At 38.3% G+C, this 27,650-nt stretch overlaps 1 protein-coding gene across 1 annotated transcript; it reads right to left on the bottom strand.

The window, feature by feature from the left end:
• Nucleotides 1–3,135: 3,135 nt before the first annotated feature.
• Nucleotides 3,136–27,349, bottom strand: LOC128973498 (uncharacterized protein F13E9.13, mitochondrial-like). The gene is made up of 6 exons (XM_054389826.1): nt 27,277–27,349; nt 26,069–26,151; nt 18,920–19,100; nt 11,358–11,508; nt 9,081–9,208; nt 3,136–3,326 (listed from the first exon to the last, which is right to left on the bottom strand). The coding sequence occupies exons 1-6, from the start codon at nt 27,347–27,349 to the stop codon at nt 3,136–3,138; spliced, it is 807 nt and encodes a 268-aa protein (XP_054245801.1).
• Nucleotides 27,350–27,650: the final 301 nt, after the last annotated feature.

Genomic DNA, 27,650 nt, shown 5'->3' with positions numbered 1-27,650 from the left:
CTATCTGACATTTTAAAAGGGCAAATCGAAAGCAATCAACACCCAACAAAATGCTCAATGTAGGATGAGGTGATAGCTTAGGATATACTTAGGATACTGTAATGAGGCTAACAAGTGCTGTGTGTTTTAATGTAAATTAACACAAGATAATCTCTTCACATATTTAAGTGATGCACTTCAAATTAATTAATACATATTTAATAGAAGTCTTCTTGAGCAGCTGTTATTTACTTCTGGAGTTTCTACACATTAGCACTGCCTGCTTTGTTCTGCTCTGAAGTTGTTCACGCTCCAAAGTACTTTAACAACTTGGGCTGTATAAAAATTGAACACTCTTCCCAAAAGAGACAGCCTTTCTGATAACTTCATATTTTTACATTAAATATTCAAACACTTTCTGAACAAAAGGTCAAATTCTATTTACAGCATCTGTGTGAAACAGGCAAGCAGATGCTTAATGCTGCTAGACAAATACTTTTGGCACAAAGAATGATAAAGAGGTAGTGATCAGTCACATTTCCAGGCTTTAAAATCAGCTTTTCTTTACTTCTGTTCCTTAAATTCTGCACTTACCATTCATATGTAACAATACAGATCCAAATTATGTCCTGGTCCTTCCGTAAGTGGCACACAATGGTTTGTTAAAAGAACTCCTGACAGTGTTAAGTGTTGTCTACAGTGTTCATTGCATATTATGAGTATTACCCCAACTCATTAGGGTTTAAAGACTACTGTGTATGACATTACTTCAACCACATCTTGCATACAGCACTGAAGAAGTTCTCATTACCCCTTCTACTCAGGTGAAAACCCCTTTGAGTCTCAGTCACTTCTGAGTTTTTAGGTAACACATTCACAGGCACGAACGTGACTTTTGGCAACTGTAATCAGGTTTTTTAAAACATAGTTATCATCACTGAACCATCCTTATCAGTGTATGGGTTGTAGATTTCAGCTGACTTCTTCTGGCTACTGCTCATTGCTTACATGTCAACTTCTCTTACGGGTTTACTGAAAATAACTTTCAAATTTGGTAACAATTATATTAGCAAACACCTACTGGGACAATCATCATTAAATATTCTGAGCAGTGATTTATAGAAATACATGCAACTTGTGAAAGACCTGAAAACAGTCCTAAATACACAAAAGCGAAAATATGTACTAATTTAAGCACACTGATATCTAAATTAATTATTAAAAAAATTATTTAATGTGGTGTTTTTCACAAGAAGGAGGACATAAGACTGAACTTAGTAGTCAGGCTAACAACTTAAAAGACTAAAGCAGATCAATGCTTTACATGGTAAATATGCTGTGAGTAAATTAGTGTGTGGATGACAGATTCAGAAAGTATCTCCATGATCCTCAAATAATTCCTGCACTGCCTATGACCAGCCACTTGGAGTTAGAGCTGTAGATCCAAGGGAGGAGGAAGATTACCTCTATTTTATTCCTCCCCCTTTTCCCTCGTGGCTTTACAAGACTGGGCCAACTTTCAGCTAGAATCAGTCTCCTAAAAATCCCTAGAAGGCCACATGAATGCTCCTGTAGGCACAAGAGAAATGGTGGAAAGAAATGGTTGGGACACAACTGTTAATTTTGATGGAAGTCCAAACACATGACAGTTTAAAAACACCTGTGTAAATGTGGACTTTGAAAAAATAGTGCTGGCCACAATAAACAGGCACCTGAAAGGATTTCTATGCATTGAGATTTTGTCAGCATATTTAGGAGGAAAAGGGAGAAAAGCTGAAGAATATCATGGTCGTCATAGTGTCTAAAGAATCTCTTTGCAAGGAGGTCAGCACACCAAAACCATTTCATTGCTTTTCATGTGGGAGACAGACTAGTCCAGAAAAAAAGAAACATAGGGAGACTTCATCTCATGCTATGATGTTCCTGAATCACCATTATGTTAATGAAACTAACTTTCTTGAATTTTTTTTTCTGCCTTTGGAAGGAGGATGTATCTTTTGTTCTGAAGAGCACCCTGCCAGCTAAGACAAAAAATGTGTTCATATACTTAGTTTGGTATCTACAATGACTTTCATTAGCATCAATAGAGGCCTCATGCATAGATGTCAAGGACAGAGAGATCCCAGAGAGCAAACTTCATACCCAGTCCCACAGAATGAAAACATAAGCCTACATCTTCTACAGCCATGACATAATAGGTGTTGCTTGGGTTATTTGAAACTTGCTTAGAGCCAAAAGATCAAATTCAAAGGGAATCTCTTACACCATATCCAGTGAGACTGTCATATTTTCCCTCTACATTTTACCGTAAAAATGACAATCTGTGTTTACCTGGCAGCTTTGGTGGAAAGGCTTCCATCATAATTACACCTTGTACAGACTAGTACTAGTCTGGAGAGGTACAAAGCTTTAGGAGCTTGCTGAAAAATAACAATAAGCCTTCATTAAAATTTCCAATTTTTACAAAAACGTTTTGACTAAATTCTGACTTCAGTTAAAATGCAATTATTTACATATATTCTCTAATAAGAACTGTAAGTAAACCAATTTCCCAATTATCTTACATTTTTGTATGGTATACAATTACCACATTTTTGTAATAAATGCACAATTCTAATGAAAAAATAACGATCTTGAACTTTAATAGAGCCTTTCATTTGAGAAGATGAAAATGCTGTATATTCATTTGTTTATTATGTCTTACAGCCCCTGTGTGATGTAGGTACTATTATCATCATTTTACAGATGGGAAAACTGAAAGGCTAATTAACTTGTCCAATTTACAATACTCCTAGCTGTAAACTTAGGGCATCCAATATTGTACTCATAGGCAAAACAAAACTCAGCTCACCTGTGATGAATATTTACTACAAATTCTTAAACTCCATAAGCATTTTACTTATAGGGGAGAATATATTACACAAGCCTTCTGAGAGCTGGTTTTGCATTGATGATGGCTTTGAGTGCCACAGAAATGCACTGCCTAGAAACAAATATCAGAGCACCAGTTTATTGTAAAGTGTCACCATCTTTCCCAGCTAGTTATGATGTGCATTTTCATTTAATGTTATTAGCCATTCAGGCACGTTTTTGCTTTATTCTGTATGATACATCATACTGCACTTACACACAAAAATCCACTGTTTGCTGACAAACTCATTCTCTCAGTTTACTTATGTGTTCCATAAATTTCTTTACTCGGTCAGGATCAACACCATTTGCCCAATACCCTTCTTTCTTGAAATACGAACCAATTATTAGAGCGTTTGCATCCATGTAATTCCTCACATTCTCTAGAGTCACTCCAGACCCAATCAGCACAGGAATCTTCACAGCATGTTTAACCTCTGAAGAGAAGAAATCCAAAATTAGGGTTAAGTCTCATCTTTGAAACTTTATAAAAACTTTAATTTGCATCATTTTTCAACAATAAAGGTGATTATCAAGAAACTCATCATCATGGTAATTCTTACTTCCACTACTGAATGAAAAAACTTCACTAAAGGTGAAAAAACACCTTTAGCTCTGAACAGCTGCTGAAGAAAATCTCACTTTTATTTCACTTTGCATTCTGTTGTTGTATGAAATGGTGCAGAAGAATATTCCTGGTCACATATCAGAGGATTGTTTCAGCACTATGGAAGATATTAAACTTGGGTCTTGGTACCATACCTTTCAGTAAACAAATTTTTCTTAACATCCAATCTAAACTTCCCCTGGTACAACTTGAAACCACTTCTTCTCCTGTAATCACTATTTACTTGGGACAAGAGATGAATTCCTACCTCACTATGACCTCCTTTCAGGTAGTTGTAGAGAGCAATAAGGTCTCTCTTCTCCAGTCTAAACAATCCCAGTTCCCTCAGCTGCTCCTCACAAGACTTGAGCTCTAGACCCCTCAACAGCCTTGTGCCCTTCTTTGCACATGATTCAGCACCTCAATGTCCTTCTTGTAGTGAGTGGGCCAAAACTGAACACAGTACTCACGGTGCAGCCTCACCAGTGCTGAGGTATAGGGGCATGATCACTTCCCTACTCCTGCTGGCCACACTATTCCTGATACAGGTGAGGATGCTGTTGGCCTTCTTGGCCACTTGAGCACACTGCTGGCTCATGTTCAGGTGTCTGTCAACCAGCACCCTCAGGTCTTTTGCTGCCAGGCAGCTTTCCAGCCACTCTGCCCAGGCCTGCAGCATCCCATGGGGTTGTTGTGATCAAAGTGCAGGACCAGGTACTTGGCCTTGTTAAACTTCATAGAGTTGACCTCGGCCGATGGATCCAGCCTGTCCGGTTCCCTCTGCATCCCTTAATTACCTAACTCTTTAACTGGTTCCAAAAGGAAAAATGGACAAAATATCAAAACAAGTCTCAAAATATGACATATCCACTTTATCTCCCATGTACAGGGGTAGATTTCAGTCTGTGGCCCAGGTAATCACATCCACTATGAACTGCATTCATTCTGACAGAATTGACTGTGCAGAAACTGACCTATGGCTCAGTTACTGTAGTTCGTATTTTTTAGAATAAAACAAAGGGCATGGCTTCTTTGACCCTGGAAAGGTTCCTCACAGATTATTAAAAAAAAAAAAGTTATTAATGTATTTCTGCAGAACTCGGGTCTGAAAAAACCCACAAAACTATAAGAATCCCAGTTCAAGAATTACTGAGCATCTTCCTCTTTCTTTCCATTTCAAACTGACCATCCTAACAGTCACCCATAGGACTGGATGCTTCATCCCTTACTTAGAGAAATCTTGTGAGGCATTATTTCTGACCTTTAAAAATATACAAATGGCTTTAGTTGGCAATAAGCAGATTTAAGATGGTTAAAACTTAACATATAAAAGTCTGCTTCAAAACTCTTTAAATGAAGTTCATCAGAAGCCTAACTTATTAATTATGCTTCAAGGAAGACAAATTATTTATTGCCTTCCTACTTCACCAAAGAAAGAGGATCAATTAAAATGCTCTTGAATCCCTTTTTCAGTCACATATCCTAACATTTTTCCATCTAGGAACAATATCTCTTTCTTACAAACATTCTAACACAAAAATAAAACCATTCCACACAATCCTTATTGAAAATTTTAAACAAGTAAGATTGATCATGCATATATGATTAAAACTACAGTTATTTCTATGCATATTTTATATTCTTATAGTCATCCTGCTTACAGCAACAAAATAATTCATTTGAAGTTATTTATAACATTATTACTGAAATGCTGTTCTAGAAGAATCACTTTTGTTTATATAGTATTCACATGCTCTTAGAAATACCATACCTGCTTTACATAGATACCAATGCATAATTAAGGTGCTAGACTGACCACAGATTTGTGCAGCAGTCCTTTACTATATTCCCAGAGGAACTGCATTTGAAGTCAACATTTGTTTTTACAACAAGTGCATAAGCCACATTAGCAGGTAGTTGTTTTATAATTATTCCACATCATCAGGAAAAATTAAGAGCCAAATAATTAAATAGAGGATGATCACAAATGTGTAAGACGACAGCTTAACCTCACTAGCAAAGGGTAAAAACCAATAAAACCTGAGACTGATGCAAACACTAAAAAATCCTAAAGTAGCAAGGTATCCACTTCCTGCTGTGATCCATGCATGATACATGCAGTCCACACATATCTCCTGTTCTGGAGATTTATTCAGATTGTCAATGTGAAGAAAGGCAATGGGAGTGCTGCAGCGAGACTGGGTTATCTAATTAAGCATGCTACAGACACTGCTTTTAAGTCATTTCCAAGAACATCAAGGTCTAAACTTGATTAGTAGAAGGTGATTTATTACTGGCTGTGTTAACACAAATACTAACTTTTAAGGGAAAATAAAGCAACATCAGTGAGATGTGCTTTTGCATGGCAATGTTCATTCACTGTCAAGATGTCTCTAAACACAGAGCTTTGCTTTAAATCTCTTGGCTTTCTTCTCTCTTTTTTGTTTTTAAACACAGGAAAGGAGACAATTTTGTGATGTTATGGTGACAAGATCTGAAAGTTTACCCAACTTGCACATTTCTCTGTTTCAATAAACTGTAACTAGAGGGCACTGTGCTCTTTCCTGTGACAGTACATCTGCAGACATGTCTTTAATAAAATCAAATAAAATAGTGCTTGGTTGCAAAGCACAATGAAAGCATTTGAACTATGGCATGCACAAGTTACATGAAATAAAGGCCAAATGCTCCTAGCCTGAAAACAATGGCAAAGAGCAGCGTCAAAACAAGCACCACTGTGCCAATAACTTGCTCAACTACCCCTCAACAGCTTTCTCATATGCAGTAATCACTGTAGCGTACACACTATGTTTATGGTAATATTCCACTGTAACACAGTTTTTAAATTTGAAGGACTTTTTCTCTGTCATTAAATCTAGGGTTTACAAAAAGTACCGATCAGAGACTCACATCTCCCATTTATCTCTGAGGGTAATGCAAAGGCAGCATTAGGTCTATTTTGACCAAAATGTACCAAAAGGGAAGAGGGTGAATCAGTCTTGACATCCCTTTTATGAGCAGTAACTAAGGAGGTGACAGTCACAGCCAGCTGTTTGGTTTTATGATGTAACCCATTTTTCACTAGTTACTCAGCTGAGGCCATTTGCTTTGTTCACACAATAACTAAGCAACCATTATGTAAGCTCTGGACACTTAATATGGTCACTTAAAATACAGCCTGGATACAAAGCAGGTATTTCAGCAGTTATAGCCAAAGTGAAAATCTGATAGATTCACTCTCTACCCAAAGAATGTTTCATATTGCAGCAAACTGGACCAAACTTTTGTAACCTCTTAAATGAAAATACGGTTTATTAAATAAATTAATTGTAATTTTAAATGCTCAGCTTTCATTCCTGCTCCTTAGTAACCTGAAGTCTGATTTTTAGACCTTGTACTCTTTTGACCACCAATGCCCTGGTATGCTCAGAGAGCCCTGGAGCAAAGCCTGACAGCCTACATGAGGAATAATGCTGACGGTTGCCTACAAGAAGGCAGTGACACAAACTACAAACAAAACCATACTGAACACAATTCTCTGGTTTGACAGGAAAACACTCATTTTCCACACTCCATCACAAATCAGTCAATTCAACACAAAGACACAAAGGCAAAACCACTCTATATTACTGCACAACAAAGCTGAAAAAAAGACATGACAAAAATCTCATCTGTCTCTTGGTTCTGCTTTCAAGAGATGCTTTGCAGTGTGATGAAAGGTGCCCAATTGTGTGTATCATCATAACACAGCACTTCCAGGACTGCATAAATTCGTGAAATGCAAAATTTCACTCCCATCAACACCAACTTTGTAGACTGTAGATCTGATTCCTTTTAAGAATCTGCTGACATAGATATGCCTAATTTGTCATTTCCTCATACCCTGGAATACTGATTTTAAGTTTTTCTCTCAACTGTTTTATGCCAACATCTTGTGAGAGCCTGTGAACATTCAAAATGCTGCAACCTAAGAAAAATAAATCCCTTATCTGCATGCTCCTGCTTTCATAGCACAAATCCAAACACAAAATTAATGTGTGTACTTCATTACAGCTGCCAACTCTGATTCATTTTGTTCTTTGGACATGGAAAGAGAACAAGACAGAGACTGACATGTTTGTTTACATGAAAGAAAAGCAGAAGCCATGGTGCTGTCTCCTTGGGAGTCCTGTGATAAAACAACAATGGGCCTAGAGGTCAGGTTTTGGTCTCTTGATTCGGGACATCAGTGGAGGTTGCATGTGCATACATAAAAGGAGAATTTAACTTAGGAATTTGCCCTAAGACTTATCAAATCCTTAAAAAAATTATTTAATCTGCATTAAGAGTGATAGGGACATTAACTGCAGGCAGGGTTAGAGCTCTAGATTAATGAAACTTTGCAGCCTCTAAAATTTGCCTAGCTTTCAGAGTCACCTGTTCCATGTATTATTTCTAGTTTACTATACCCAAAGACCCAACTAGTTCAACAGCTTGGTGTTCACACCAAGCCATCATTTTCTTTTCAGTACTGGTGACTGAAGCATAATCATTTATAGCCTATGATTTTGCAAAACATTTAGTATGTATGAAATAACACATTTTGACAAGTTCAACATTAGCTTTTAGAGTGGTTAAGCACATATGATACAGATAAAACCCTGAAAATACTAAATTATTTCATGTTACTTCAAAATATTTGTGGTTTGAGTATCAATGGCAATTAAGTATGTTTTCCATCTTGGTCAGACAGCATATGTTGAATACAATGCACTCTGCATTGGAATTTCACAACATGTTAGATTAAAGCACATGAGCAAAAGTAAAACCTAAAGAAACACACATTCTATTTTATGTAGTGAAACCCTCAAATTGAAGCCATTAATCTAAATTAAAATAAACAAAAAAAAATTCCCCCATGACAGACAGAACTTTAGCACGAAAGCATGAAGAGAGCCCAAACTTATGCTAATATAAACACAGGAAGAATCATAGAATCATTTTGTTTGGAAAAGACCTCTATGATCATTGAGTCCAACCATCAACAATCCTATTACACCTTTGCAAAGGTCAGAACTCACAGGTCAAATGGCTCTCCCTTGATAAAAAGTCCACACCATTTCAAAATTAGCTTGATGCAGTATCTTTCTATTTATTGATGAACTTGTATTCTGTCTGAAAATCTTCTAAGCAGTACTTCCCCCGGTATTACTGTTTGAAATATTGCCTTATCAAAATGCCCCTTTTCTTACAGGATTTACATTTTCATTGTGAAAGATAAAAATGCTTAATTCTTCATAGAATTTTTTTAAACACAATTTTACATATACTTTTTTTCATTTAAGCCTCACAATCATTCAGTGAGATATAAGCTTGAAATAGTTTTCAGTTTCGTCCCTCTGAATTGTTGTTTAGAAACACACAACAGAGTAGCTGAATAGCAGCTCAATCAAGTTAGTTCTGCTGTATCAAATCAAACCTTACAGTGAGAGTTTCTATTCTTTCCTCTTTGTTCCTTAAGGAACAGTGGACACACAGGTTTCTTTCTACATCAATCCAGAAGCCAATTCTGCCTGTTGTCCAACCTTCATATGACAGCTCTCACCTTTCAGCTCCCGAGGATCTGCGGGCAATCCGGTAGCCGTGCCAGTCAGTACAACCCCAGCAGCCAGGAAGAGCTCGGCAGCTGCAGCAGTCTCGGCCACGCTGACATCTGCCGTCAGGGCGTGAGCACTGTAAACAGCAGGAACGGACCCGCTGGTTACTGTCAGCACACACATTTGTTATCCATCTTGTTGAATGTTTAGACTGTATTTCTTCATCTTCCCTGCTGTCAGAACAACCAAACGCAGGCTATGTGGGAGAGGGTAAGTGTCCTGTTTTACACTGGGAAGCAATATTGCAATACGAAGAAGAGGCAAAAAACCCACCCTTTTTCCACCAGGGAATTATAATTGATCTGTCTATTGCTCTGGGTCTCCTGTCTCTAAAGTGATTGCTAAGTGTGAACTACCAAGTGTCAATTGAGACAGCTGCTTACATGTTGAGCACCTGTATTTCAGAAATGTTGAGCACACACAGCTCTCTGACTTCAAGTGGGAGTTGTGGATGAGCAGTCATTCATAAATCGGATTCTGTTGCCTAGCACAGAATTAACACCCTCCACTTCAGAAAGTCCAAGTAACAGAAAGTATAGTTATTACGCATGATATAATCACAGGAATCATCTTACACCACAGTTACAAACATCAGTTACCAGCAGCCTAGCTTTTCAACAGCAGTCTTTGTTACATGGGTGTTGCGTTTTGTCTAAAACCTATAGCAAGAGCAGATTTTAATTTAAATGGTTCTAAACTTTGAAAAAATTCCAGCCATTGCTGCTTCAACACCTGACTTTGTGGATTCTGTATTTCTATTTAAGTACAAAACAATGGCTATGGCCAACATTGCATAGATGAGTTGTGATGGAAACAACCTCTTTCCTGGATCAGCCTGGATGGACTATGCTTGGGAGAAGCCATGCTCTGGCCATGTTTGGAAGCAGCATGTATCTATAGTGATGCCACTCATGGCATCAATGGACGCAAAAGGAAGCACACAACCTCCTGTTCTGCAGCTAAACACCTAATACATACAATGAGGTTGAAACAGAGCTTAAGAATAGTAGGCACCCTAAAAATAGCACAGGGAGGGTAGCCATAAGACAAGCAGCACACTACAAAGATAATTTCTCCCTGTTTAAAAGAACAGGAGGCTAGCAGCTCTCAGTGGCAGACATATTTTTCTACATTTAAAAAAAAAAAAAAATCAATCAACAAATCTTTTAACATTTCCTCTCAGCTTATGAGTCTGCCTGAAGCCAAAACCTCTTTTCCTTTCTTAAAAAGCAAACCCTTTGAACAACCGGAATGATAATGCAAATTTCAATTCATCAGTTGTCAAGACAAAAATAAATCACATGATGTAATCAATTTTTTAAAATAAAAAAGTCTAATGCAACATATTTTTATTTATAGATATACACATGCATGTATATATAAAAAGAAATCATTAGAAAGAAACCACTCTGAAAGGACTTTAAAAGCTTAATTTGACCACACTGCATTGTTTCCTTTCTATTTTCAAATATAGTACCTGGCATTTAAGATCTTCCGGACTTGGTTATTCTTATGATTACCCACATACTACACACAAACGTTTTGATTAGGTTATTTTGCATGTATAATACATAACACTTGAGCAGCTCTTCTGAGGAAAAAAATCCCAGAGAGTGACATCCGAATAGCTGAAAGCACCATGTGACATTTATGATAAAGTATGAGCAGAAACAAAACTGGATTCATCTGTCATAAGTTCCTTCTGTTTGATAATCACAGAACATAATCCATTAATAGACAGCACTGATTTAAGGAGAAGAAACCAGTATTATAGGCAGGAAGAAGAAAAAAGAGAATAGCTTTTTAAAATGCCAAAATATTGTGATTTGGATGCTTTTATATGACAACTTCTTGCATAAATAAAAATAGCCTAAAAGTACCTAGCCTCCAGAAACAAAATTTCTTTAAACATAATACAGATATACTCAAGTATACAAAAATTCCACTTAATATTCGATGCAAAACATTTTACAGTCTGCTTTTATAAATTCTGAAAGTTAAACAACTGCAAACTTCACAGATGTAGCAACCTGCAGCTTACAGGTGCAAATTTATTTTTAATCATATCCCCTAATAGCACTGCAAGACCTTGCTTGAACAGTAACATTCTCCCTATATCATTAACATTTCCTGACACTAAATAGGCATTAAAAAAAAAACATAAAATGGAAAAAAAAAAGATTATTATTGCATTCGTATTTACATAAAATATTGCTTATATTTACCTATGCTTCTTTTTAATATCAGCAAAAACCTGAATGTTCTCTGCTCCAACTTGTTTTCTGTATCGTAGCAGGTCACCTGCACAAGCATTTATAATCCCTTCATCAGCAACATGAGAAAACACAAACCCTTCAGCCCGGATAAAATCAAGACCTGAAAAAAAAAAAAACAATAATTAGCAATATCTTAATTAAAACTGAGGACTGAAAACAAAAAATACTAAAGCCAGACAAAACTCCACCTTACTGCCCCTCTTCTTTGATCCCAACATGAGTTGCTCCAAATGCTCTATAACTAACCAACCTTGCTTTCCCACATATTTAAGTTTTATGTTATTTTCCACTCATATTCTCTCCGACTTCTTTTCATCTTACCACCCTCAATTCCTCTCTCTTCCATAGGGCTACACCGGTTTTCTCCCTATCCTCATAGTTTCCTTCCCTTTCTCAGCCCTTATCAGTTTGTTCCTGCGTGACTCAGAACAGCTGCACACCCTGCGCTGCTTCTTGCCATCATGGGCCACTGGGCTTGGAAGAAAGGAGGAGCAGTTAGGTCAAACCCTGGCTCCTGTGTCCTAACACTGTGCATTCTCTCTAAAAAAGGGTCATTAACTTGGGTTTTCCTCCCTCTTTCACTGTATTACTTCTAACTTCTATTCCCTTGTTAAACATGCTAGAAGTTGGCCATCAGGTTGAAAAGCATCAAGGACATGGACACAGACTGAAGAACGGCGTTAAATCTTCTTCCTTTAGGAAATTAGGCAAGAAAACACAGCCTGTGGCATATTATATACAACTTTTTTGACTCCATCTGTGTGTAGCTTGAGTTTTCTACACAGCACCACAGCACCAAATTACTTCTAGACCTGTGTCAAAGGTATTAAAAAGATAAGGTTTGTAAAGAGTCAAACATTTTCCACTCCTAACTTACACCAACCATCAACTCTACCCTGTCTTGGTGGAAACCAACATGATTCCCACCATATCCATTAATTTTTTTGCACTAAGAAGGATTTTTGTGAGATAGATACTTAAGAGGAAAATTACAAATAGCAAGACTTTACACAGGTCATTCATCTACACTTATGGACCCTGTACACAGCCTTGAAAGATCTGTGTTGAAATACTGAAGCCTTGGGCCACGGTGTAATAAATTTACAGCCGTGAGGCACAAGATTGAATTCTGACACCTTTACTGTATTCCCCCCTTCTCTCCATCCTTCATAGCCTTGAAGTTTATTTCACCTATTGCTTAACATACATGTAAAAGCTCTGCACTCATCTTGTGCAGCTTTTGTTGGTTTTCCACTTTGCTTCAGAGGTCTCTTCCGAGACCTTCTGAAGCTCTGCTGCTGTTCCAGTTTTGAAGTCAGCTGCACATTTTATTAGTGCTGCCATCATATCAAGGAAGCCAATGCATGTGAAAGCAGCCATCAAGAATTCAATTGCACCCACCAGAGGACTCAAGCAACAGAGGTCTCATCTTAGCACATTTCAAACATAAATATCTTTAAAATACATTTACCAAATGACAAAGTGCTGGTTTATTTTAAAATTCCAGGTTTATTCTAAAAGCCCTGAAGTTGCAGAAACAGAAGCTTATGTCTGATAGAGAAGAGCCATGATGGCAACACAGACCCCAGCTAACAAGAGCCATCACAGATGGATGCCAAATCAAATGCAAGATGTCCCATGCCTTGAGATTAGCAGATTAGCATGGAATATTCTCAGGATCCAAAGACAAGAGTGGGCCACAAGTATAGTTACAGGTGCTAGCAGATGCTGCATAATAAACAGTGCAAACAGCTAGATTGACAGTTCTGCATCTAGGAACAAAAGCTACAGGGTCTATTTAAATCACCTCAGAGTTAAATAAGAAAAAGTAGTTCTCTAATCATAGGCTATTGGAGGGTCCAGAGGTATGTTACATTTTCACAGCAATCATAATGTCTAACTCAGGGGCTATTCATTGAGTAATTCAATTTATTAAAGGCACTGCTTACATGTTTGTTGATGCTTGGTTTGTGTTTCTTTAACTTAGTGATTTAAGACTTTCTGCTAAACATTAGGATCTATCTTAGTTTAACAAGGCTGCACCCTTTCTGGGTTTTGGGGGGGCTATGAAAATACACATTTTAACCAAATGTAATAGGTGCAGGCACCAAATCATTACCCTTCTGTTTTATGAAGCCATAATCTGATTTCGCTAATGAATTCATTTTACGCTCATGAAATTGCAAGAGTGATACAACTGCTTACTTTCACATTTGGCAAGTTGAAAGGTAATAGCTGCTGAATAGCTAATAGGCAGTCCCATTTCTGACTTATATGGGAACAAAAAAATGAAGTAATCTTGCTGGAAAACAAACCCAGGAAATTTCCAATGAAACCTAATAAACAGAACTTCAAGACTACATTAAGGACATAGCATCAAGCGACAAGCTGCTGCAGGGCCCACTCAAGGAACTAGAAATTGTCTTTTTTTTTTTCAAAAGTTAGTGTTACTCCACTTTAATCCTACTTAAACAGCTTTACCTAAACGGATGTGAAGGTCTACCAATTGTAGAAAAATGCCTTTTTTTTTTTCTTTCCTTCCCATGACAAATTATGATTAAAAGAAAAAAAAAAAACCCAGACTGAATACTTTTTTGCTGGGTGAGAAAACATTGCAGGACTGAGCTGATGGAGGAAATAGTACTTTTACTTTATCCATCTGATATGCTGCAAATGTCCATATCACTGTGTTTTAACACTTTGAAAGAGTGAATTTGATGAAACCATTGAAAAACCTTTTCTCAGGTATATTTCTTCCTTCCATGATAAAAACAAAAGCAGCTGGGAGCTACGATTTACTGCTTTCAGAGGTATGGGATCTGGCCTCTGCAAAGCAGCAGCTCTGAATTACTGCTAATATCTGGACTTCAGGCAAACATCTTTACCTTTACACAAAGGCACAATGCCAAGGTAGCTTTACTGGTGGTATCTTGTTTTATATATACAGTAAATCCTGGCTTTCTAATTCAAAAAGCACCTCAAAGACCAATGTTGGGGTAAACCAAAAACTCAGAGGAGTATCAACTTTGCCTGCTAATGATGTTGGAGATACATGCTCTCCAAGCTGCAAAGACCCTTTACTACTCAGGACATCATCTCATAGCTGTCCTGAATTGCAGGCCTGGAAGAAGTATTTCCAGTAGAATTAGTCTAAGCAAAGTCCTCCGCACTCACTGGCCTTACTCCACAGCATTTGTGGGTGCTCTCAAGGCATGCACACCTCTGCTGCAGTCAGCCTTGCTGCCTCCTCTCCACACCACCATCAATGTGGTGGCAAATGAAAAGAAAGCCAAAAAAGCAGTATACAGTTCTACCCAGCTGGGTTGTAGAAAGTGAACCCCTCTGCAACCACCTCTGCTGATGGGTGAGAGAAAGGAATGGTCACAGATAGCAAAACTGTATTTATAAAAGGCATGGATATATCTGGGTACCTGAGGTATCTTCTCATACAAAGTCCCAATCAGGTACCAACTGTGTCAGTACTGATGAAGACTAAAGCAAAAAAATGCAGTTTCACAGTCAGATGGAGCAATAGTTGGACAAGAGAGAGATTCAAGGTGAGGCTTGACAGGGCTTTGGACAGCCTGATCTAGTTGAGGGTGTCGCTGCTCACTGCAGAGGGCGATGGAGTAGATGACATTTGGAGGTCCCTCCCAACCCAGACCATTCTATGATTGTAATTCTAGATGATTATTTTGAGCATCTTCCAACCCAACTATTCTACTCTAAATTTATGAGATGAGAGAAGATAAACTTAAAAACTGAGCCCTGATTAATGATGGGTGTAACACAGGCTCACCCAGGTGTAGGGAAGCTGTGATCTACAGCAGAACCTACAGTCCTTGTTCCCAGGCACCCAGACTGAAGCTTGGAAAGGGACATGAGCATAATTTGCCTCTGGCCCTCTTGCTTAGGTTTTCCACCCTGTGTAGTCAAGACACAGTAGGGAGAGTACCTGAAAAGAAGGAAGATAATACAGTCTTTGGAGTGTGTCTTTCATCTGAACTACTGAGAGAGGTTGCTTTTCTGAGAATAAGTGTTTTGAGATTAAGATGGCTTCCAGTCAAAAATATAAATAAAAAACTGTACTGTTTTTTATTGTCTCAATGTTTTGTGGTCTATGGTTCCTTAGGAACACTATATATTTAATTGAAATGCCTACATTAGAAGAGTGCAAAAAATGAGTAGCAGAGGACTTAAGCAAGGTGTGACAGGAATCTCCCCCACTATTTGTGTGTATAATTGTTCTGATTTGAGCTAAAAAAGGATCAATTCCCTGTTCAGTGATTTTACTTTTCAGCAAAGTCTCTTCTAAGTAACTGCACTTTTTGAAGGTGATGGCATGTTTTTGCAGACAGTGTCAGCTTCTAGACGTGATAATGCTCTGATGTTCATAGATACTACTAAGAATTGGTATGTGGAAAGGCTCTTGTTTATACTTGCTCCTATAAAAACCAGGGTCACTGCTACATCTTGTGGACCACACTGGAATGCCATAAACGAAAGGGTTGTAAGTAAAAATGCTTGTGGGGATGAGCAGACAGGACAGGTAACCCAAACCTGGCCAACAAGGCATTCCATTCTTCAGTATAAAAACTGAGGGATTGCAAAGGTTAAGACTTCTTCAATGCCAGCATTCAATGAGTACTTTCTCCATTCTTCTGCCTTCAATCCCAATCTGTGAGTTCCTGAATCCAGTTCCTGAATCCCATTCCTGTCTGCTGCTGGGCTGAGCACACAGTCTGGGGGAGTTCAATATTGATTTTGTATATATTTAATTATTTTTCTTCTTACTATTTTTCTTTTTACTGTTACTGTTTCATTAAAGCTGTTTTAGAGGTTTCATTCCGACCCATACGTCTTCCTCCCTTATTCCCTTTCCCTTCTGAGGAGAGAGTATCTGTTATATGTTTAGTGGCGACCCCAGCCTCAACCTGTGACAACGATATTGATTTTTGAGTTGGCTAACACTGCCATCTCTGCTTTAGAAACAGAGGGAAATCTAGCTTTCAATATAACCTCTTGAAGTCAACCCAAAACCAGAAGATCAGATACAGTGATGCAGATGGAGGGGGAGCAAGAGCTTTGCAACAAGAGCCATGGCAGGAGTATGCCAAGCCTTGCTGGATGGATGCCATTGGGCAACCACCTCCTCCAACCTGTAGTGCACCTTTTCATGAGCTGAACCAAGAGCTCTCAGCACTGGTGTAAGTCTGCAGTAACCTTTTGGAGTTGGGAGGATGCTGGCAACAGCCGCTTGGGCTCAACAGTTATTTTTTGGTAACATGAGGAACTGTTTATTTCTGTCAAGAGTGGAGACACAGCAGTTCCCTTCTCCCTCAAGATCCTCCACTGCCCCATACCTTTGCTAAAACACCCAGCACAAACATGGTTTTGCTGATATTCCTTCCTTTAGGTGTCTAATTGAATTTAAAAAGTTTGCTAAAGAATCAAAAAAACCCCAAACCAAACAAACAAACTACCCACCAAAGTTCTACACCTTTCCAGAGGCCTCATTCTCTGATTTATTAGTTATTTTCAGATTTAGCCTGTACCTTGTCAATATGCTAGGAAAACTCAGTAATTTCATCTGTTACTATTTGGGTACCCAAAACATGTTTATTAGCATAACCACATGCTGCTGATGTTGAGCTCCTTATAGTCACACTGTAAGCTTGCTGACTTTTTTCCTCCTTTACAAAATAAAATCATTAACTTCACCTAGAGACCACTTAAAATTCCCTATGCAGTTCTTGTCAGAACAGATACTTCTGTTCTGAGGAGTTTCCACAGGGAAAATGAAGTGACTGTATAGTAGCAGGAGATGTTACATATGTTTTTAGCTAAAACACCTCCAGCAAGTATTTATTGTAGCAGATGAATAGAGGGCTTCCTTTCTTAATAGCTACCGATTAAAACTGTATTGACATCAAAGTTATTATCAAGTTGCTACAGAAAACCTACCCAAAGATTTGCTACCTACAAAGTAGCACTCACTTTGCACTTTACTATGGGTTCTGCTTAAAGTGATTTTCTTTTCTTTTTGCTTTCCTGTTCAGTGAACTTGAGACAATAATTTTTAGAGAAGTGCAATGAAATGCATTAAACCCAGACCCTTCCTAGCTGGTATTCTGCAGTTACGGAGCAAATAGTGCAGAACAGTATAGAGCTGAGCAAAACCAAAGCCCTCCAGGAGTTCTTTCCCTCATTAATAATTGCTCAGAAGTGAGGGAAATACATTGCTCCCACACTGTATCACTTGTTTAGTGATCAATTTTGCTCCTAACAGGGTGCATTACTCATTAGTAGTTTGACTATGGCTTTAAAAAATAAGGTACATAAATGTTTTTGCAAATGCCTATATACCTCAAATACCCTGTATGTTTACAATCCCTCAAAACTATAACTGGATTCTGTTAGCATTTTTATTTTAGGTTTTCATACATGTTCTACTACAGCAATAAAAATTAGGTTTTGTCAGTTTGTCAAGTAGATACCTTGAAAATGACAATTTCTGAGTTTAAAGCACTCAAAATCTAGGTTCAAAACGCATTTACTAACAAGAATTCCCCCCAAAAAGAAGGAAGAACTTTCATAACATATTCAACGTAATTAAAACTGCCACTGCAGGTAAGTTAGCCAACATTATTTTGTCTGAAATAAACATGGCTTTCATTTAACATCAGCACCTTTTAGTTTTGCATTCTTACAAAATTACGACTGAGTGTACAATCCATACATAAAAAAACCCCATCACATTACTGTAATCACATATGCAGTTTGGGCAAACACAGGCATTAACCCTTGATTTATAAAATATTTAGGAAGTGCAAGCCTTCCATATTATACCAGCCTCCATCTTTAAATTATGGTATGCTACATATGAAAAACTAAAATTGTCTCAACAAGCATGAGGAGCTGAAAGGTTAGCAAGCTTAGGATTCATGCAATAAAGATAGATTAATTTATATTTAATTCCTCAAAATGCAATTTAATTTTAAGTAGTTTGGTTAGCTGTACATTCAGGTTTTTGTTATTATATAAAAAGCTTCACTCCATCTATTCATTAAAAATACAGGCAACAAAAACTTAGTTTTAACTGATAACAGTAGTAGCAACAACATATAATTCGATGCTGAAACAGGAAGCTTAACCATAGTGGGTTAAATTGATCCTCAAATATAATTTAACTGAAGTAAATAGAGTTACAACATAGGTGGCTTTTAGACATCAGTAGGTTTAAATTAATCATTGTATTTAAACAAGTTTCACCTAGAAAGCTGCACTAGTGGCCTTGGGATTTTTAGCTGCCTCCAACTGAAGCAGAGCACAAGTATCATCTATTATAATCAAGGAGGCATCTTTCTCAAAATCTAATTTCTGCTTTTCCAGGGTACAGTGAGCTTTTCATGTCTCATTTTTCATGGTATCTATGTTAGTGCAACACACAATTTGCAGAGAATAAACGCCATAGCAAACAACAGTAATAACTGATGAGTCATTTCTATTACCTGCAGCAAGAGCAACTGCAATCGCCTGTTGATTTGCAGCACACAGGATCTGGACACCCAGCGCAAGATCAGGACAGGTTTTTCTCACTGCAGTACTAATGACTGTCATTGCTGCAGTTACTTCAGGTCCAGGACACACTGTGTAAGGAAGATCATGCATGTTTTCCATTATCAAGCCATCCTGTGGAGATTATAAAGAAATATCATTAAAATGGAGCAAAAGAACCTTACAAAACATGCTTAGTTTACCATTACGCTGTTCTTATTAAAAGATACATAAGTTTAAAGGTTTTCTTCAAAGGAGGGATTATCTACAGTAAGTTGTGTTGATGCATATAACCACTTATAAAAGTGCTTTCATCAACAGCATGGGAAATCATGAAGAGAAATAAATGTGATTTTAATTATACAGTCATCAATTTGCTTTCCTTTGATCCTTCCTAAAATGTGAATGATAGGCGAATGAGTTAAATCTTATACCTCATTAAAAATAGTGTAAAGTCAAACTTCAATTATCCAAGTGGAATATAGGATATTGAGTATGATAATGGAGGATTTAGAGATAATCAAGACAAATTTCAATTCAATTAATGTCAGAAAGTAAGTGTTATTTTGGCTAAATAAAGGAATTTTTTGTTTGACTGTTCTTATGCCTATATGCAGTGTGCCTAATAGCATAGTCTTAACTATTGGTATTTTTCCTACTCTGGATTCAGAAATACTTGGAGGAAGATACAGCTATTTATTATCTACTATAGCTCTCATTCCACATGGACATATTCTTCGCAGATAATGGAATGATGATAAAATATTCTCCTGATATAATTTATGTGACTTACTAAAAAAATCTTCATACATTATCTAGCACCTCGTATTTTTCCAATCATTGTATAGTATACACCAGAAAGTTTTCAACAACTGCAAATAATTTTCTCAAGGACTAATAACAAAAGTATAGCCTTGAAACATATTTCAAGCTTAATGCTCTGCATTTGCAGTAAGAATGTTAAAAGAAGCTTGAAATTTCTCACCGGCTTTACTCAAAAAAAAAAAAAAGTTTAACAGACAAATTAACTGTACATATATAAAATAAATTCCACTGTCTCTGTTTTATCATACAGCATAAAATGAGAGCTTTTTATTTCTAAGATATCCATCTGAAACAGAATAGAAAGAACATTTAGGGGAAAAAGACCCAAACAATGAAGAATTTTGGTCAATAATAATGTAGAAAATCATGAAAAAAAAAGGCATCCTTTTTAAAAAGCTTTAATATGTAATGCCTCTTTAATCTTTGTTGTAGTGTAGAAGAAGCCCTTTTTGCAGTAAAAGTTAAGACAGTATATAAAATTCAGTCAGCATTTAATGACTGAATTACAGCCTAAGCCACAGATACTACAAATGAACACCTAACATGGAAGATGGGGAAAAATGAGAGCAGAAATAAACTGGTGGAACAACGTGGTCAGTCCATGCACATGACCCACATACATTCAGTACACAAGGGTACAGGTGCCTTTACCAACTGACTTACAGCTGAGTATTTAAACACACAAAATACATGCTACCTTAAAAACTAAAGGATACAACCTAGTAATGGGAAAAGTGTGTATTATGAGCACTCCACAATAGACCTACATAATATTCAGCCCCATTTATCAGCATATTTAATTACAGAATGCCAGTCTAAGAAAACCTCAAGTAGGCAAAGAAAACCCAGATAGGACAACTAACCAATACATCTGTCTTTTACTTTATTTTTATGTCCAATTCGATGTATAATTTAACATCCACACTTTTCTACCTAAGGTGGGAGGTAGCCATATGAGAAAGATGACAACCAATCCTCAGAAAAAAACCCACAGCATTTTCAGAAAAAAACAAACCAAACCCATCCCAACTTTTAGTTGGTTTCTCTGGAATGAGGTCAGGATTGTTTCAGTGGATCTGAACTGACCAAATGGTCACAACTACTGAATCCTTTGTGGTACCAACAGCAGGGGAAATTCCTTAGCTTTTTGCCTTCTGTAACACATAAGGTCAGTCTAAGCAAGAACACAGAAATATGTGGCAAAAGGATTAACATAGAACTATATTTTAACAAAACAAACTCAAAAAACAGAGTGAACCCTCAAAACCAGGTAATTTCATAAGGCCACAAAACCTGGAAGCCCAAGGTACTTGGCTCAAGAATGCTTTACTTAGCAGACTTCACCAAAACCTGGGACACTCCAAGCATATTGTAAGGGCAAGGAGCTAGGATCTGTAAACCTGAAGCCCCAGGCTTTCAGGCAGTCAAGAACCAACCTCAGTAGGACAGGCAGGAATAAAGGCATCTAGGAATGGGGCTCTAGATGCTCAGCTCCTGAAAAGCCACACTAGTAAGCAAAAAAGGAGAATAGGCTGGCAGAATTCCAGAGGAATTTCCTTGTGAAACTGAGTCTACTGGTTGCTACTACTTTGACAGTTCAATATCTGCATAAAGCAAACTATTCTATTAGATACGTTAATGAATTAATTTACAAATTAAGTCAAATCTCCAGCCATACTACTGTGCATAGAAAGTATCTGATTGAATTCAGTTTCAAAATGTAGGCATATGGGAGGATTCCAACATTTCTCTCTTCTGACTTAAAACTTAATATATTCACTTTTCAGCAGCTTTCTCTTCCTAAGGCTTTAAGGTCCACAGTTACACTGAATATTTTTGGTATTAATTTCATATATGTTATTCTTTTGGTACTACCCAATAGACGATGTTCTTTTGCATGTCATGTTTCGCTTAATTAAAAAAGAATAACTTATGTTCTGCAATACAGAGAGCTGAATTACAGATGCCTTAACTCAAAGCTTTCTTTCATATTTTATATAAAAATATAACACCACAGATTTCTGTATTTACTGAATTGATACATATATAAAACAGACCAGTACTATCAGACAGCTAATTAAAATGGTGGAAAGAAAACAGTTATGCTGAATTAAAGTTCTTGGAACTTAAGTTTATAGTTTAAAAGTGTAGGGGAACAGCTACTGTATTACACCCTCCAAAGCAGAATTTATTTGGATAGTATGAGACAAAATTCTAGAAAACACCTTTCATGCTTCTTTTCTGTGGATTATTAAGGTGACTTAAGAGTTGCTTACATATAATAGCTATATTGTAACTAATTCTCAAACAACAGATTCCCATTTTACCTTGAATAACTTCTCAAGTGGTACATGTGCCAAGTGCTGCTTCTATCATAGTTTGCTACTGGAAAACAGGTCATTTAAGTAGCTCTCTGATTATAGAGAAAAACAATTTCCTCAGATTTACCTGGCTTACAGAAATGACCTCTTAAAATATCTCATCCACAAACACACGTGTTACTACAGAAAAGCCTCAAAATTGTCACAACACTATAAACCACAACAGGTATAACAATCACAGAAGCTTTAACTCAGCAGCTACCTAATGTAACTTTTACCTAGGGTGACTTTAACCCCAGTGTCTTCCTTAACAGAAAGGCTCTACCTACAAACACATATATACTAATGGAAACCTTTGCAAGATTCAAACAACTACACTTTACTACAGGAAGAAAGCTGAGGGGGAGGGTTGCACCATACACATATTATATGTATACATACCTGCATGTTTCTATGCAGCAATACTAGTTTATTCTGTCTCAACTATTATTAACTCTAAGTAATTTGAACCCCAACTATCCAACTATCATTGCAGTTAGAAGAGTAATAGGCCTGAAAGCTTCCATTTCTTCAAAAACATGAACATGCACTAGTCTCCGTGAAGAGAGACTAAAGGGTCAGGAGGATCAGAACAGCAATGAATGCATCTCTAGAGACAGCTTTGACAAATGAAGCAAACAAAAAATTGTCAGGTAAGAGGCACCATAATATTTGCAACTCAACGTAGCTTTGTAACTTGTAGATCTATTTTAATAACAGTTTTACTTACGTATCTCTAACTGTCTTTAATGGCAGCTACTCAAGTAGCTACAGCTAGGTAACAGCAGCTAGTAGTAGTAAACTGTCTATCAGTGAAAGTTGGGAACTTGTGCTCTGTTTCCTGGCTACAAAGTGCCACATAGGCTGAACTGAATAAATATAAGTTAACACAAATAGATAGTTTTCTTAAACAATCGCGTATACACGTTGGAGAGATCAAAATGCCTCATAGCTTGCTGCTTATAGAATCTTGGCTAGGGAATTAATTGTTTAGCAATGTCCAAGTACAAAGCATATACATTTTGAGCACAGATGGCTTCCTATCTGAGCACTCACTTGTTTTCATTACTGTGTTCTAATATCACAAATCTTTCATATTTATTATGTTAAGCTGCTAATGTGCCAGACAAGTCACCTTTTTTCTGAATATACTAGGATTTACTTCTAAGTACAATGCATACTGAGTGAGCAAGACCACATACTTTCTTTATTTTTAAATGTTACCACCAATTCAAGCAACTTCAGGCAACATGCAAACAGCTAGTATTAGCAGCATGGTTACATATCTTCTTAAGGGCTACTGTAGGCAGCATTTGTAAATACTGTCAGCAGAAACATTCATAGAAAAAAAACTCTTAAGTTTCCAACTCTTCTTCCATAAGAAATGCAGACAGCTTAACAGTTCACTTGGACTGTTGAGGTGGAAACCCAGGCACATTCTTGTTACAGAAGCAGGATAGTTAGTTTGGAAGGGTGGTAATCTCTATGCAAAAGCCAGGAAGCTCCTGAAGTATCTATCATGAAACCTTGCATCTTTTAAAGTAGCAGGTCAAACTAAACAATTGCAAAAAGTTAGACAACCATACTGATATTTACAAAAGCTCTCCTGATTATCTCTGACCTTTATGGCATTAATAAAGGACTTGTTTGTCATATCACTGTAACCGTTGTGCACAGACCATAAGAGCAAGATGGGTGTTGAATGTATACTGATGTTTTTGTGACTTCTATAAGAAATAGACTAAGCATAACTTGAAGGGTCTAGAGAATAGGTCTTACAAGAAAGAGCTGAGGGAACTGGGGTGGTTTAATCTGGACAAGAGGAAGCTGAGGGGAGACTTCATTGCTCTCTACAACTACCTGAAAGAAGGCTGAAATGAGGTGGGTGTTGGGTCTCTTCGCCCCAGTATCAGGTGATAGGACAAGAGGAAATGGCCTCAAATTGTGCCAGGGGAAGTTCTGAGGTTTAGATTAGATATTAGGAAAAATTTCTTTAGTGAAAGAGTGGTCAGGCATTGGAACAGGCTGCACAGGGAAATGGTCAAGTCACCATCCCTGGAGGTGTTCAAAAACCAGGTAGGTATGGCATTTTGGGACATGGTTTAGTGGACATGGTGGTGTTGGGTTGACGGTTGGACTTGATGATCTTAGAGGTCTTTTCCAACCTTACTCGTTCTATGGCTCACCTCAACTGTCTACCTGAGAAGTAGGTCTAAAAAGTAGGAGGAAAGGTTAAACAGATAGACATGGAATAGCAGAATTTATTCTGTGGTAAATACAGTAAAGTATAAAATCCAAATTAAAATTTTGTGTTAGCATTGTCTTAAACTATTCCAGCTTTATGCATGTCAGCAGTTAAAGCAACTGCTTCTGTACCCTCCATCACCTTTAGATATACTTTGTGTTTTCTCCCTGCTGCAAAAGGTTCCCATGTGTCATTAGTATGGGTAAAGAAGCACTAGAATGTGAAGCAATGACTTTAAGAGTTACAGATCACTTGTGTAACCACTTCCTCTAACACAGGAAGACAGAGACTAATACTTGCCACTCTTCTGATGTAAATCAAATCACATTTACCTCATGTTGATATTGTAACTGTAAAGACAAAATATAAAGTCATAGTATAGAATACAGAGGTACTGCACACCTGTTCTTTTATCAGGCATGAAAAGGAAGAAATCTTACTCATTTTGTACAGCTTGCAGGTAGAATTTATTCTAACTGCATGGACATCTTGCACAAGCTTCTCTGGTTCATAAGATCTGAAGCCCACCTATGAGGGCATTCTTCTGCACTGCCGTTGATCCAGTCAACAATTCTGTGTCAGGATTCTTCCATAAATTACTACTGCTCTGCTCATAACCTACTTTGACTTGTCTGCACTTTGACCTTAGTATTTTATAATTCAGACTAAGCTCTTAAATTCAATTTTCTTCTGTCTGTAAAGTATCATTCTAATTTATGCTATTAAAAATATTTCAACTGGCTTGTTACTAAGTTTTGCAGAAAACAGCAGCTCAGAGCAGCAATTACTTGCTCATTCAAGACACTTTCAAACTTCAGACATTAGGACACCACCTTACCATGCCAGAATGTACATAATACTGCAGGCAGGTCAAAGAAGAAGCACATCAACACCCTTAGACAAGGTGCAATGAAATGTTTAAAACATATCTGACCTTTCAAAAGGACATACACCCTGTTAAAATCCACTGACCTATGAAGATTACTACACCACTTTAGGTCAGTAGTACCAGTCTCTTCTTGCCTCTGGCTGCGACTGACCTTTTGGCTCTTCTAGATGCACAAAGCAGGCATCCTTGCTGCCAGTGGGCCAGGACAGAAGGGTGAAAGAGGGCTGAAAAACACCTACGCTTTGTTGGGGTTTTTTTTGCCCCTTAATAATCTGTGCTGTTTTGGTAGAAAAACAAATGTGAGGTGATCATGCATCCTACAAGTGACAGAGGTATATATCTAGTGCCTCAGCTGTGCATGTGGCACTCCTCCAAGACTTCCTGAAACCAGAGTGTTGAACAGAGCTAAAAATACAGTGGGTTGTCAAACTGGATGATGAAACATTCTACAGCCAGGTACCCAGAATGCCAACAACCATCCGTGTTGCAGACATCTTTCCTTCTCCACTCCCACCCTTCAGCTGACTTGATTCCCAGATACTGACGGTAATGCAACTTAAGCAACTTGAACTACACAACTTGAATCTAAGCTTTTTCAATGGTTTTAGGTGTACATGACCCTGATTTTAGCTTCTGTAGTCTGGAAGGCCTACTTACTATGTTGAAATCAAAGATGTGGATTAAAACATCTTCCTAAAACACGTGGGACTCAGTTTAAAATATTTACTATGCAAAGGGAGCTTTGTATAAATGCTGCTATAGTAAGAAGGAACCCAGAACTTACAACTCCAGCATCCTTGTAAGTTTCTGCTTCTTGACAAGCTTGATCAATGATCTGGGTCATTGGAAGAGAACTTCTTGGTGTTCCTGCAAGAATAACGTGGCTAACCCCAGAGCATGCACAAAACGATTATACATAGAGTAACAGCTTTCAGGTAGGGTAACTACAGGAACTGACATGCTGAAAGAGGGAGAAACAGGGTAAGTATGCTAAACAGCTGTGTATCTCCTTGTGATATGCCTTAGCTGAACTTGACAGATCTACTGTAACCTTTCAGCTCATAAATCTAATCCACAAATTTGAGGAGTATCTGCTATAATCTCCAATTGTGCCACACCAACTTGTAGCTTCTTATTCTTATACTTACTACACTTTATCCTGCATTAGTGAAGCTCCATGCAAGCAACCTATGTCAGAGCGACCTCTAGTTCTGCAGAATACCTATGCTAACCACCAGTCAATTTAAAATGAGTTCAAGCTAACTTAAACTCTGATCTGCAAGGCCAGCTGCATCTGATCATCAGTATAAGTGCTTCGTGGCAGAAATGAACATGCATGGATCTTGTTGGAGTTCAATGAGTTTCCCTTAAGATCAACTCCAAAGTATTTTCTAATACTTAGGTTCCTAAACTCAGTCTGAGATGGAGACTGTGAAGAGTTAGATGGTCTGATTTCACAGCATATGGAAAACTAGCCATAGTGTCCAGAGGCTGCTTCTAAGAAAACGTGGAGCACAGTGAGCTCCAGGCACAAGCCTGCCAAGCGTAAGGTTAGCTGCTGTGATCAGCTCTGCTTACCCTGTGCCCCTGGAAAGTGGATGAGGAGCTCAGGGTAGAACAAACTCTGCCTCTTCCCTGGGTTGCTTCTCAGCTCCTCTGAGAGCTCTATCCGACGTCTATCCTATTCCAATGATCACCTGTGCATTTTCCTAACTATTGCCTCTTAACACTCACCAAAACCAAATCTTTGTTTTCTCGAAAAAGTCCCCACACGGAACTATCTTCTACCTCCTTCACCTCTAGGAAAGGGAGATGCCCTATCCAGTGGCACTTCATGAAGGGCCCTAGTAACAGCTGAAGGGACAGACTTCCCGGGACTCGGGCTCTGGGACCACAGTCAGGCTAACACAGTGGCGCTAAGCAGGAGGTGACAGGGCCCAGTGCCGCCGGCCGGGCGGGCGCAGCGCCAGCAGGCAGTCCGCCGCCGCTTACCTGGCAGCGCTCCCACGTGCACCACACCGACGACCGCCGCCTTCAGCCGCCCGAAGAGCCAGGGCAGCCGCATGCCCTGCAGGGAAGGAAAGAGGAAGGAGATCAGGACCCGGCAGGCCTCGGCCGGCCATGGCGGCGGCCCGCCTCCCGCCGCGGACAGGCCGAGCCCATTCCGGCTAGCAGGCGGGGAGGGGCACCCCAGCCCCTTCCGTCTACTCGGGTCGACTCCCCACAGCTCCGCTGTCCTCAGCTCAGCTCAGCTCAGCTTAGTTTAGCTTACCTTAGTTTACCTTGCCTTGCCTTGCCTTGCCTTGCCTTGCCTTGCCTAGCCCAGCCCAGCCCAGCCCAGCCCAGCCCCGCTCCGCCCCGCCCGC

This window comes from Indicator indicator, chromosome 19 (genome assembly GCF_027791375.1).
Source record: "Indicator indicator isolate 239-I01 chromosome 19, UM_Iind_1.1, whole genome shotgun sequence".
NCBI lineage: Eukaryota > Metazoa > Chordata > Aves > Piciformes > Indicatoridae > Indicator > Indicator indicator.
Note: the sequence above shows the minus strand (reverse complement) of the source record. Positions and strands in the feature narration are given on the sequence as shown.

Coding starts and splice junctions, on each gene's coding strand:
- LOC128973498 (XM_054389826.1), bottom strand. CDS start 27,349: ATGCGGCTGCCCTGGCTCTTCGGGCGGCTGAAGGCGGCGGTCGTCGGT. Junction 26,152..27,276: donor GCACGTGGGAGCGCTGCCAG/GTAAGCGGCGGC, acceptor TTATTCTTGCAG/GAACACCAAGAAGTTCTCTT. Junction 9,209..11,357: donor GATATTAAAAAGAAGCATAG/GTAAATATAAGC, acceptor TGCTGTTTACAG/TGCTCACGCCCTGACGGCAG.